This window comes from Lonchura striata, chromosome 6 (genome assembly GCF_046129695.1).
Source record: "Lonchura striata isolate bLonStr1 chromosome 6, bLonStr1.mat, whole genome shotgun sequence".
Taxonomy (NCBI): Eukaryota; Metazoa; Chordata; class Aves; order Passeriformes; family Estrildidae; genus Lonchura; species Lonchura striata.
The window spans coordinates 53,348,100-53,361,345 of record NC_134608.1 but is presented as its reverse complement, the minus strand read 5'-3'; the positions used below and the strand labels follow the sequence as shown (position 1 = coordinate 53,361,345).

The window sequence follows — 13,246 nt, the reverse complement described above, 5'->3', positions numbered from 1 at the left end:
TTCTCAAGCTCACATGGCCTCTAGAAACAAAATTTAAAAAAAAAAAAAAAAACCAAAACCAAAACACACTCCCCACCCTTCCTTCACGCAAAATTATTTTTAGAGCTATCTGACAAGTATATTCTCTCAAAATATTTAATTTTAACTTCTGAGATTTGTAAAAGTCAGGGGGAAATTCTCCATTTACTAAAGGACAAGATATGGTAAAATGTTTAATTTGGAAGCAACAAGGGCACATCTTTCTATGAAAAGCCTCCCCTTGAGCTCCTGCCACCACACAAAGCTGGGTGTGAAGTTTTGGCTTATTGCAAAACCCCCACACCTACAAAGAACCTGTCACTCCAGGTAAAAGGTATTTCCAAAGGTGAAACCAGGTGAATTCCCCCCGAGTCACACATGGCCCAGCAGGGCAGACTTGACTGTGAAACACCAGCTCCTGAACATGAACTCCCTTACCAGCACATCTAAAACCACTGCAACATGGTGTCTTACAAGGGCTGAAGGTCAGAGCAGGTGAAATATTTTTGTATTATCATTTCCCTCAGCTTCATAGTCTCATTAAACAGCCTAACGATTCCATCTCACAAAAACAAGCATCTCCTATAGTCAGCACAAAAAAACCCACTACAAAGGAGTTGATTCTCACATGTAAGTGGCATTTAGGAGCTGCAGGTGTCAATCACTCACCTGGAAAAGGATGAAGATGAGGAAGAGCTCATAGACCACGCTGACACACAGCCAAAACCTCCAGTAAGCTGCAGAGAGACACAGGGAATGTCAGCAGCTTTGGAGCAAACTATAAAATAATTTCTCATTTATTGCAATACCACAGAATCCTGGAAAGCTTTGTGTGTTGGGAGGGACCTGAAAGCCCACGTCATTCCACCTCCTGTCAAGGGCAGGGACACCTTCCACTGTCCCAGGCTGTCCCATGCCCAACCTGGCCTGGAACACTTCCAGGGATGGGGCAGCCACAGCTTCTCAAGAAACCAATTCCATTTGAAGAGATGCTCCCACCAGAGAATTATAATTCCCAGCTCAGTGCTCCCCACCCTCCCTCAGGGATACAGCCAGAAAGGTTCTTCAGCTCCAACACAGGCTGCTGTGTTAAGTTTGCTGGAACTGCTCAGGCACTGAACCTGGATCTGGGAGAAGGGATCCAGATGCAAAACACTTCAACCCAACAAACTCAGCAGTTAAGAAGCAGAAGGAAAGGAATGTGCCACTTTCCAGCAGTCCTTGGAGGAGAACCTGATCCTTCCTGAACTTTCTCCCTGGTCTCAGGTGCCCTGACCTGTCCAGCCTTGGCTGCACCAGACACTCCCAAGGCAGGCTGGAGTCATGTTGGGCAGCCCAGCTTCGGCCTGAGGACAAGGTCATGTCCCCATGGGGCAGAAAGCATTTCAAAACTCCAGAGATAATCCCACTTTTACTTGCAATGAAATTAAAAGCAAGCAGACCAAAGGTTCAGCAGGTGCTGGATGCAAGGCCTCTCGGTAAGAAATGCCATGCAAAGCTCAGCTGCTGGGAGCCCTCCCCAGACATGTGATTACAGATCTGCACACACCCAGCAACACCTGAATCTAAAGGGTGCCCAAATTACAGTGGCTGCACACTTCCAGCTCTCCTGACAGGCTCAGCCCTTGGTCACAGGCCATCCTGGATGGGGGTTTTGTGCTGCGCGGGCTCATCCATGCCCCTGATCCATCCAGAGCCTGGTGGTTGTTCCCTGCAGTGACTTCTGGATTCTGAACTCCCTCAGTTTCTGTTTCCTGTCCTGAGAGGCTAATGCAGAGCCAGGGTGGGTAAAGACACAGCTCCAGCAGTTTTCCCTACCCAGATCCAAAGACTCCACACAAGAGAATTCAGGAAAACTCACAATATTCTGTGTGGACACTGAAATGCCAGAAATGTCACACAGCACCCTCGGGATGAGACCTGCCTTCAGGTGTTTCCTGGTTATAAATGGAGTTCTCCTTCCTCAGGTCCATGGGGGAGATGGAGAGGAATCCCAACAGGGTTTGCCAGGAAACCAAGACCCTTAGGCCTGCCTTGGGAATTTCTCTCTGTTAATTCCAAGGCAACATAAGCACTTTGATGTTCAAAGCAGGGCCAGGCATAAGTTACACAAGAATGAAACAAACAGAGGCTTACAAACAAAATTATCAGCTCAAAACCTCAAATCAACTCCCCACGGAACTCCTCAGGAGATGTTTTCTTCCAAAACACGACTTTATCCAGTTCAGCCTCAAGTAGGAAATAAATTATTTTAAAAATCAAAAAACTCAAAACAACAAAGAAATAATAATAAAAAGAAAAAATACCAACAAACTCCACAGATTTTTAAAAGCAGCCTCTGACATCATCATTAAAAGAGACCACAATGTGGAAGGTGAAAACCTTTTTGCAGCAAACCTGCTAAATTAATTTCATCAGAATCACTTATTTTATACTTCTAGGAAATAAAAAAGGGAAAATAAAAAAGGCAGGTGTGGCCTGCAGAACAGCAGTTCAGAGCTCTGTGACAGCTTTCATCCACCTGACTATCCAAAATGAATCTTAGGAAAAACCAAACAGAAAAAAAAAAAAATCCTCCATTGTCACAGGATTATTTGAAAGAGAGAAGCCTCTTCCCAAACTCTTCCCATGTTCAAGCCAGCAGGGAGAATTAACCTTTCATCACCACACTTCTTCCACCTTAAAACATCACTGCCAGATACCTAAAAATGCTGTTTTTTCTAACCCATAAACCTTGTACCAGAGATTTTTACACTGCTCAAAGTCAGCAAAGTGACAGATTGGTCCTGAAAGTGGTGCAGACACAGAAGGCAGAGAAATCTAAATCCTTGTCTGAGATTTTATTCCCCTCTGTACACAGAGCTGTGGCAGCTGCAGAGCAGGCTCAGCAAAAAAAGGTAATTAAACTCGAGATCTGGTTCTGATTTAGAGCTGTGGTTTCTCCCCAGCTCACAGAGGTCCCCCAGAGGTTCTGAACACACTAAGTACCCGCACCCCAAATGTTTTCAAGGCTGTACAAACACTGCTCTCTCTCCTGCTGGGTCAGGCTCAGCTTTAGCTGTAAGGTTATTTTTGGCACGCCTCCATTACTTCTTTCCTTTAATTCACTTGTCATTTTGCCTCCCTCCAATCAGGGCTTTCCTCCTGAGCAAGGAAGTCTCCACTAATCATTGACACACCTGATAAAGCAGTGATTCCTGTGATCAAACATTAAACTGCTGCCTTGCTGGGATTTGGGAACAGGGCATGAACATCCCAGCAAGCTGAATCCAACCAGCCTCTTTCCCTATTCCTGCTCAGAGTCTGGCCTACTCTGCCTGAGGGACTAAATGAGTAAAAAAATACAAAAATCTGGCTTGTTTGCCCAAGGAAAACACTTGTCCTGGAACTGCTCCTTCTAGTGTCACCAGCGCTGCCCTTGCCTGGTCCCTGCCTGCACATTCCCAGCTATCCCAGCCCTCAATCCCACAGGTTACTCCAGACCCTCACATTTTACTCCCCCAACATCTCATCCTGTCACACAGCCTGTATTAAGTCAAAATAACTCCTGGCAAAGGCTGGGAATATTAAAAGCTGTTTCTCAGGGCATTAATAACTGTCATGGAAAATTTCTTTGGAATGACAGTGTGGACATGTTATCTTGACAGAGGCAATAAAGCATCCCTGGGCTCCTACAGCAGCAGGCTCCAGAAGAGGAGCTGGCAGGGAGAAGGCAGAATAGCTCTTATCTGTGAATCCTAAGGAGACAGGCTACTGATCCTGGCTGTATCCAGGATTAATTCTACCAGGAAATGCTCCCCAAATTTGGCTGTTCACCCACCAATAAACAAATGGATCCTCAAGCAGAGTCCCTTGCACCACACTGTTCCCCTGGGACTAAAGCAGTGAAGGTTTGGAGAGAACCATAGCCAGTGGAAAATGGGATAAAAGCAGGGCAAGTTGGTTAAGTCTTGTCTGAACAATTGTACCTACTTATTTCCATGACAATCTAACATTTGTGAATTACAGGGAAGCAACCGGTGTCTGTCCACATAGCAAATTATTAAACTGGATAAAATGGGGGCCTGTGTGGAATCAGTAGGGAAATGGCAAAGCTGGATGAGGCCCTGGCTAAAGCTGGGAATGCAGCCAAAAAAAGAAATAAAGCCACCAGTCTGGACAGGTGCCACTAAGGTAGTGGCTGGGATCAGTTTCTTTAATGGCTTTAATGAAAAGTAGGTTGATGACACACAGCAGGAGAAGCAGGGAAGGTAGGGACAGCAGAGATGATCCTGAGGGACTGGACTGACAGAAGAGCTCCTAACACAGCTTCACGCTCTGGAATCAGGAATTTGGGAGGCATCACATTATCACAAAAATCCCCAAAATAACCCTGCAGCTCTGCAGAGCACATTTGAAAGCAGAAAGCTCAAAAGAAAGCCAGAATGTTATGGGGAAATGTTACATTAAGGGCAAGACTAAAAGCAAAACTTCCCTGCTTTGTTCTAGGGAATAAAGCCAGCCCAGACAAACCCCATAACCTGGGTGCACCCAAGCGTCAGTGGTGTCCTCAAAAGGAGCAACTGATTTTACAGAAGGAACCACAATTAACTGGAACAGAAGGAAACACCAAAACCTGCTATTTAATAAGAAAGGCAAATTTAATAAAACCCCAGGTTTGCAGAGGTGTGCTGAGGGCAGTGCTCTGGAACCATGCCTACTCTGGCTGAGGGTTGTGGGGTGGCTGCTGGGTTAAATTTCTGGCATAAACCCCAGCTTTATTTGGCTGTAGAAGAGCCCAGTGCTTTCAGGAATATTATTTAAGCCTATATGAATTCCCTTAATTCCTCCTCTTTCAACAATTCACATCTAAAAATAGGCAAAAGATCAAAGCCATTTAAATATTTTCATGTTTCACCTGCTATTTCATTACCTGGAAGAGGTTTGTGTTGTGCTTTCAAATGCTTTCAAGACTTCCAGTCTTATAAAAAACCTTTAAAATCATAAGCAAGAGCCTTTAATCTCCTGTGGAAACTGGACATGGAGCTAAGGAAGTGCTCCTGCACGGGATATAAGGTCACAAGTGCAGTCTCAGCACAGAAAGGAGAAAAAAATGAGGATAAACAGGGGAAGTTCAGGTTTAAGAACCTGGCAGTTCTCACAGAGTTTTTTAGCAACAACAGGAAGCCAAACCAGGGAGATCCAAACAGATCTCCAGGCTCCATGGAAGCCCAGCAGGGTAGTTATGGAGGAGCCTCCACAGTCAGTGTGCAGTGCTGAGGAACCCGTGATTACTGAAATTACAACTTACCTGCTCTCCAGGCAACACAAACATTTACCACCCTCACAGACCAGGCAGCTCCTCAGGAGGATTTGAGTGAGCCCAGCAAGGTGAATTACCTGGGTGAGGTCTTGAGAATGGTCCATCTTTAGCTTGTGTCACCCCAAAACACAAGAAAACCAAAATACTGGCGACAATTCCTCTGCAAGGAAAAACAGAACACTCTGGTTTATTGCCTCATCCTCCTCCTGAGACTGAAAATTATGTTCTCTGATCTCAGAAATGTCTGAAACTGGTTCTTTAACTGCTGAATGTGTCCCTCTTAAATGGATCCAGACACTATCCAGAAAAATTAGCCAAAAAAAAGGCTGAGGATCACAGCAAATCAAACACTTCCCTGTGTCTGGGAGCAGCTTTTATTCCCACTGGCTCACAAAGACACACAGGATTTAGCAATGAGGCAGCTCTCACTGCTCCACTACATTTCCATGGAATTTAAAAAAGAGCTGTCAGACTTGTCACCACTCCAAAACAGCTTCTTAACCTATTAAAGACAAGCAGGAGCTTTCCAGACCACACCAGCACTGCTGCTATTTCAAGAGCTGGAACCATAACACAGAGTCTAAGGAACATAACAGAGGTTTTAAATAAAAATAAATTACTAGACCAGAAGCCCAAATATACCAAAGACCTACGACCCTGGGCATGTTCCTTTAGTTTTAATGGATTAAATGGCATAAATCAATCCAAAAGTGCTCCTTTTACTGCACCTCAACTCCCACTGGATCCTGTTTGCTGTCTCATATCACCTGCTTAAGAGCTGGCTGAAACGATGGACAACTGGGAAAGAGCTCATTCCCTGTTTGCAGGAAATGATGCAACAACCCTTGACTGCAAATAAAATGGCTCAGTCTGTCAGTCTGCAGAAGTCACACAAAATACCCAGTAATTTTGTTGCCAAAGAGAAAATTTTGCTGCCAGAAGCAACAGGAGACTGTGCTTTAAACATGTCAAAAAACCTTTCAAAATAGAAGACTAAAGGATTTACAGAAACTATTTTGTAACATTCACCTCCAAGCATAAATGTTTGTGCTTCCTGAAAATAAAAATGGGGTTTAGTTAACAGATGTAACTCAGTAATTTTGCTTGCTTTAAACACTGGGAAGCACACCAGAATTAGGTGCTGAATGGATCTGTGAACAGACAGTTCCATGGGGATTTCCAAAGATCTGGAGGGCAAAACCCTTCCAGCTGACCTCCAATAATGAGAATATTCTGCATTTTGAGTCCTTGGCTGTATCTGGAAGCTTCAGTCCCATGTGGTGTGACAACTCCACCCTAGCTCAGCCATGAACTGAGGGGTCCAAACCACTGCTCTGGGCTTGGAAGGGCTGTCTTCCCAAAGATGGATTTCAAATCCTGGATCCAAATCACTACAAGAGCTTAGCTGTGCTCCTTCCTCTAAAACCCACTCTTGCCATTATTACTTTTTTTTTCCTCGGTGATAACTAACTTTTATCTCTTATCCTCATTAATCTACCTCCTTAGGAAGCTTCCAATGCCTAAGCTGCAGCCTGGCCTGACACAGGAATGCTCCAGCACCTGAGAGAGGCTCTCCTCTCCTCACCTGGCTGGACACAGCCAATGGATTTTCCTGAGCAGCAAATCAGGAAGGCACAAAATAGCAAAGTGTGCCCACAAAAATCATTTTACACTTAACCAAATTTAAAAACAAAAAAAAAAAGAAAAAAAAAAAAAAGGAGAGGCTGGCAGCAGCTCCATCAGCACAAACAAACTCTTGTTTGTGCTGAAGGAGCTGTGTATGGCCCTTTGTCCTGGGATTCAAGGAGCCAGCTCCCACTCCCTGTCCCTTCCCGGGCTAGATCCGTGCTGGCACAGCTGGTACAACCCCCTCGGGGCACCACAAGCCCTGGAAGAGGGCTCTGGCCTCCTGTTACCTCCACTTCCCTGTGGGTGCTCAACCACAGCAGCAACAGATTAGTATGCAAACCCACCTATCCCTGGATGTGTCCCCATGGAAAGCAGAGATTGCCAAGAGCTGTGTAAAAAAGCATCTCAGGAGAGACATTTCCCAGCTGGAAATTCAACGTACAACCCTGAAGCACATCAGTGTTTTTAAATTTGAATGTGTTTTTATAGAAAAAAAGAACTTCCCCGCCCCCCCCCCCCCAAGACACGCAGCTCAGCATTCAAAATATTTGGGAGCTGTGGATTTCCCCCACGGTATGCAGAGGAGGTGCTCAGTGTTTATTGGGCTACATTCAGAGCTGGAGCTCAGTGCAGGCTGAACAGAGGAGAATGTCACAGCTGTCAGCCAGGATAAGCTATCCCATGGCTGGAAGGACTGTGGGAATAAAGCTCTCATGGATCAGAAAGGTTCCCAGCACAATCTCTCCCTGCCTAACAAAGGAAATGTTCCACTGTTCTTACATCAGGGGCAGTGTGACCACGTGTGTGATCCCAATGAGCTCTTACTACATTTACATTCCATCAACCTTAGCTTAAAAAAACCCCAAACAATCCTCCTTTAATTGTTTCATTGCCCTGCCCTATTGCAGGGCAGAAGTCCTGTAACAGATGCAAACACCAACCTCAGCCACAAAGACCACACCCCGTGAGCTCAGAGGTGCCTGCTCTCACCTGAGTCTTGTCCATCACTTCTCCTGTGAGTGATTCCACAAATCCATCTGTCACCCTGCTCCTGCCAGGGACTGGATAGAGCATTTTATAAGGTGACATAATCCTGATTTTATAGGGGGGAAGGTGGGACCATCCCCCGACTCCAGTCCAGGAGACAGAGCCAGAAAATTTGGGAAGTTCACCTCAATTTACTGCTGAGCACCTACTGCAGCTCACAAGGACACCTCAGTCAGGGCATGGAAACAAAGGAGGCTGGAGCCTTTGGAAGTGTCTAGTTAGGCTTTGCATCTACCCCAGACACTGCTCCACTGTCAGTGTGCAGGAGGTGGAAATAAAACCCCGTGACAGCTCCAGACTCTGCTCCCTGGTGACAAAACCCCTCCTGGTCATTAGGCACCAAGTGTTCCCAAGGAATACCAGCACACAGGGACAGCCTCGTGCTGGGTGGAGCTTGGAACCGCAGGACAACACTGCTCCACACCAGGACTGACAAAGATCTGGGGGCAGGATAAGGGATTTAAAATTATGGATGCAAAAATACAAAATCTGTGATAATCTGGGCTATAGATACACCACTGCACATTATGCCCATCTTACCCTGCTCTTGGCAAAATACCTCCTGTTGTTCAGAAATACATGAAACCTGGAATATTTGGAAGATCATGTCCAAGTCTCAGGATGCTGCTTTTCAAGGGGTTTTGTGCCAAGACCTTGCAGTGCTGCAGGAGTGAGCAAAGCCCATTTGCTGCCCCTTTCCTGGCATGATGCTGTAAATTGATTTTAACAACTGCGCACTGGATAAGCACACAAAACTCTTGTTTCCTCAGAGAAAGATCCACCTGCTGACTAATCTTCCCTGGGTTTGTTTTGATTAAGGCAGCTGAGGCTCTAAGCTCAATAATAAGTTTTTCCACTGAGTCACCTTAGCTCTGTATTACTCCCTAAGGATCCATTATCACTTCTCTTTCAGCTTTTCCCCTTCCCAATTCTGAGTCCACAGCAGTTCCAGGCCACAGCACCCTTCCAGCCTGGCCTCCCTCATTATGACTGGGAATAAAATGTCATTTGTTCACACAGCAGCCTTCCAGAACCTTTCCCAGCTCCAGACATCTTCCAGCTTGTCCCATGTCACCCCCACATGTGAAATCCCAGCTCTCAGTGGGGCACATTACCCCCAGGCATTGTGTTACTGTCAGAACAACAGCCAAGATTATCTCAGAAAATACTCCAATTCCTGTATCTCCAAGACAATGGATGCTATGTCCTGAGTCACTTCAGAAATATACAAAAAGAGGGAAAAAAAAAAAAAAAAAAACCTTCAACAGCAAGGGGAAAAAATTCATTATATTGAAGAAACCAGACTGGTAGAAAACAATTATTTTCCTCAGTCTAGCAATGATGCTTTGCAGCATATCTTTAAAACATATTTAGCTTTTTAAAACACCACATTCCTACCTCCTTTTTCTTCCCTGTTGTATTTTAAAAAGGGAAGAAAATCAACCACACTGGATCAGTTTAAATTACAGTAGGAATCGACCACACATGTAAGATTCATTCTTATTTCCCCAGAGCTTCCCCCGGGCTACACATTCTCACAGCAATTTTCAACAACAAACAAGGATTTGTATTGAAATCTTGAACAGAATTTGACAAAAAGCATTTGAGCCAGAAAAATTTAGTCACAGCTCACAGCATTTTAAAATTATGGTTATTTTAAGGAAAGGTTATTTTTAAGAAAAGGCTATTTTAAGAAACAGCAGCAGAACCCTTGCCAAAGAAACCCAGCCAGGAGGCTTTAGCATACTTTTTGTATTTTGCTTTAAATCACATCACAGAGCAGCCACAGGCCTGACAGTGACACTAAACTGATCAGAAATTGAATTCAATGATCAGCATCAGAGAAGCTTACAGACTTAGGACTGGTTTTGTAACTTCCTAAGGGAACAGGCACTTCCACAAGGGAGTGCAGGGGGGTCACTGGAGGTCCCTTTTCCAAAACACACCTGGGAATATTCAGATAATCCTCAGATATTCACCTCTTTGTGTTGTAGGCTGTGTCCTGGGGAGTCTCTTCCAGCAGCGTTACGTAGCCCAGTGCACACGTGAGGATGAACAGGACTGTCAGGGTATGAGCTCTCCTGAAATTCAGAACAGAGAAAACTGACATTAAGAAGCAGGAAAACACACATCTCACCCTGCCAGTGCAGCCTCAGAAGGCCAAAACCATGGCCAGCAGTCAGAAATATTGAGGTTTTCTGTATTGCAGAGCACAGAGAGCAGAACTTACAGTGGCACCGCATGTGATCAGCAGCAGCTTGGAAAAAACCAGCACCCAGTGCAAACGCCCAGATCTAAACAGCTCCAGGTGTCTCCCCAGGTTTGGCAGGGCCACACCTGACAGTGCTGCTCTACTTCACAGCCTACTAATCAAAATTGCAGCTGAGGGAACAGGCCCTTGAGAGCAACCAAAGGGAATTCACTCCAGACATGGGAATTACACAAGAAAAACTAGTCATTAAAAAAAAATATATATATCTAAAGGACAACAGTTGCTGTTGCAAGAACTCTGATGCCACCTCAAGATGTTGGATTTCCAGGGATATTCCTACAGTTTCAGTGCACTTAGCACAAGGGGTTTCTGTGGGAACAGCTATGTCAGCAAAGCTGGGCGGCTGTTCCATGGCAGTAAAACATCCTCATCCATGGGAGCCCAGAGGTTTATATGGATTTTGGTGGAATTCTTCTGGCACAAGTTGCCCAGAGAAGCTGTGGCTGCCCCATCCCTGGAAGTGTCCAAGGCCAGGTTGGACTGGGCTTGGAGAAACCTGACCCAGTGGAAGGTGCCCCTGCCCTTGGGATGGGATGAACTTTAAGGTCCCTTCCAGCCCAAACCATTCCAGGATTCTGTGATTCTATGGAAGGAGAGCACACCCAGCCAAGGTGACACCCACACCCTACACCCACTGATCACCACACAGAGAATATTCTTACAATGTCTGCATCTTTTCTTACTTCAAGTTGAAAATTCCTTTCCTAATGAGAAGTCACTCACTATTTTCATCAGAAAAATCTCTGGCCCCAGCTGGGAAGCATGGGAAATCAAATAAGGTCAAAGGACACACCATGGGTTTTGGTTTAGAGGACAACATTCCTTAACACAAACTAATAAAAAAACCCATGTATAAAAGAGGAAGCTTAAGGGAAGAGAAAACTTGTAAAAGAAGTGTCTGTATGTGACATATTTGGCTCTATTTCCATTTTGTTTATATATTCTTTTGTAACAGCAGCTCACACCCCATCTCCAAGTCATTCCAAGGTTTGTATATTCAGGTAGGGTGGTGCACAATAAACCTTGGAATTTCCGAACCATCCACTGATTTCCCTTTAAACAACCCCGAAGTAACCCACCTAAAACTGCTCTGACAGCCCAAGAAAAGGTGCTAGTGAACAAAAATTCCATCCTACTGCAAACCCCACATTCTCCACAGCATCCCTGCAATCCCACACACCCAATACCTCATAAGCAGACACAATCCTCTTCTGCCCCTGCCAGAACAGAGTTTGACATTGAAGGCTCTCCTTCCTCGTGGTCCCAAGGACACGGACCACCAGCTCCAGCAGGACAACACAAGAACCCACGAGTACTTCCAGAATTAGTAAGGAATCGGTGTGCTAAAAACCAGGGAAAAGCTTGGGAGCCACCAGCTCCTGCTCAGCAGCTGCATCCTCCCAGGTGCCAGGACAGGTGATTCAGCCATCAGAGCTCACGTGGGGCCTGCCCTGGATCCTGCAGGCACTGGAGAACTAAACCCAGCCTCTCCCAGGAGGCAGGACAGCAGCAGGGAACCCACACTCCAATCACACCGGGCTCCAGCTCGCTGCATTTACATCCAGATGTAATGAATGGATTCTACGGCCAACACCAGAAAGGTTACATGAACTCCAGGCAATTTTGATATCTCAGGCCTTCTTTTGTTGTTTGGTTTTGAAACTTATCATTGTGTTGCTATATTGTTACATAGTTATACATACTGTTGTAGAGTTATGGATATTATGTATTATATATAATTGTTACATCGTTGTTGTTGTATTTTTGAAGAAGATACAAAAACAAATCCAGGAATCCCACCTTGCTGTTTCACCACCTGAACACCCACACCAAGTCAGCTGCTTTTTCAATGCACTGAGATCCCATAAATTGCCAAAAAATCAGTTATTACACATCCTCCCTTGGACAAACACCTCGAGACCCCTCTACCAGCACAAGGGTGATTCAGTTGCGTTCCTCCCTGTAAGGATCTTGTAGGACAGTGAAGAGTCGGTGTTGGGGAGCCCCATGCATCCCATTTCCCATTTATTTTTGGTGCCACAGCCACCAGCCTGAAATCCAAGCAGCTGCCCTGTTTAAGGAGAAACAAGAGGCTGCTCTCATCATTTCCCTTGTAGCACAGCTTTCATCTCCAGATGCTGCCAGATTCCCTCCTAGCATGGTTTTCAAAGTAAAGGTGCTTCCAGCACAGCATGAATTCCTGGAGCTGGGATGAAAGACTCTGGAGATGGGCTTGACTTCTGGAAGGAGCAAGTTGGCAGCCCTGCCAGAGAGCTGTGAGCAGTGACACAGCAATGAGAGGGAGCATAGCATCACACAAATCCACTTCAGAGAGGAAAACAAGCCAGGAAATGTGGATGTCTTTATGCTCAGGAATTTAAAAATAAAATAAAATTCATAAAATTCCATAAAAAGGAACAGTTCTCCTTAAGGAAGGGCTCATCTGAGAGATCAGGATGAATTTAATGGCACAAGGGGATTGTTTTCATCTCCACACACACTTTAAAATAACACACCAGGGGAAGGCAAGCTAAGAACACCCCAGCAAGGTAAGCAAGGCAGGAATTACATGGAAAGGCTTATGTTCTCCTGGCCTGCAGCCTGGGAGGCTGAAAAGAGCTAAGCTGGGAATCTTCCCCTTAGAATTATACACAGAAGCTTGGGCAACATGCCCGAAGCAAAGGGGGTACAAACTGCAGCCAGAACTGGGAGGTTGCACATCAAAAACTCTGCAAAGCAGCGCTGACATACCTGAGAACAAAAAAAATCTAAGGCCAGGGAGAGAACTCACAACAAATCCCAATCTGTTAAAAAGCTGGAATATTAAGTGGCTTATTTTTCTGCCTTTCTGCACCACACATTTGGCTCTTTCCCCACTCAAGCCCTGGGAGATTGAAATGAAATAAATCAGGTTTGTTTTCACGCAAGCCCTTGCCCTGCTAATTCAAATACCAAGTGAGAGCAAGTGAAGCTCTCCC

At 45.3% G+C, this 13,246-nt stretch overlaps 1 protein-coding gene across 1 annotated transcript in view; it reads right to left on the bottom strand.

Annotated features, from left to right (window-relative positions):
• Positions 1-13,246, bottom strand: part of PTDSS2 (phosphatidylserine synthase 2) — a 29,704-nt gene that overhangs the window by 11,437 nt on the left and 5,021 nt on the right. Inside the window, exons 2-4 of the mRNA XM_021555993.2 lie at positions 9,976-10,077; positions 5,398-5,480; positions 688-755 (exon numbers count right to left, since the gene is read on the bottom strand). Coding sequence (XP_021411668.1) covers positions 688-755; positions 5,398-5,480; positions 9,976-10,077 — 253 coding nt within the window. The remainder of the gene's footprint in view (positions 1-687; positions 756-5,397; positions 5,481-9,975; positions 10,078-13,246) is intronic.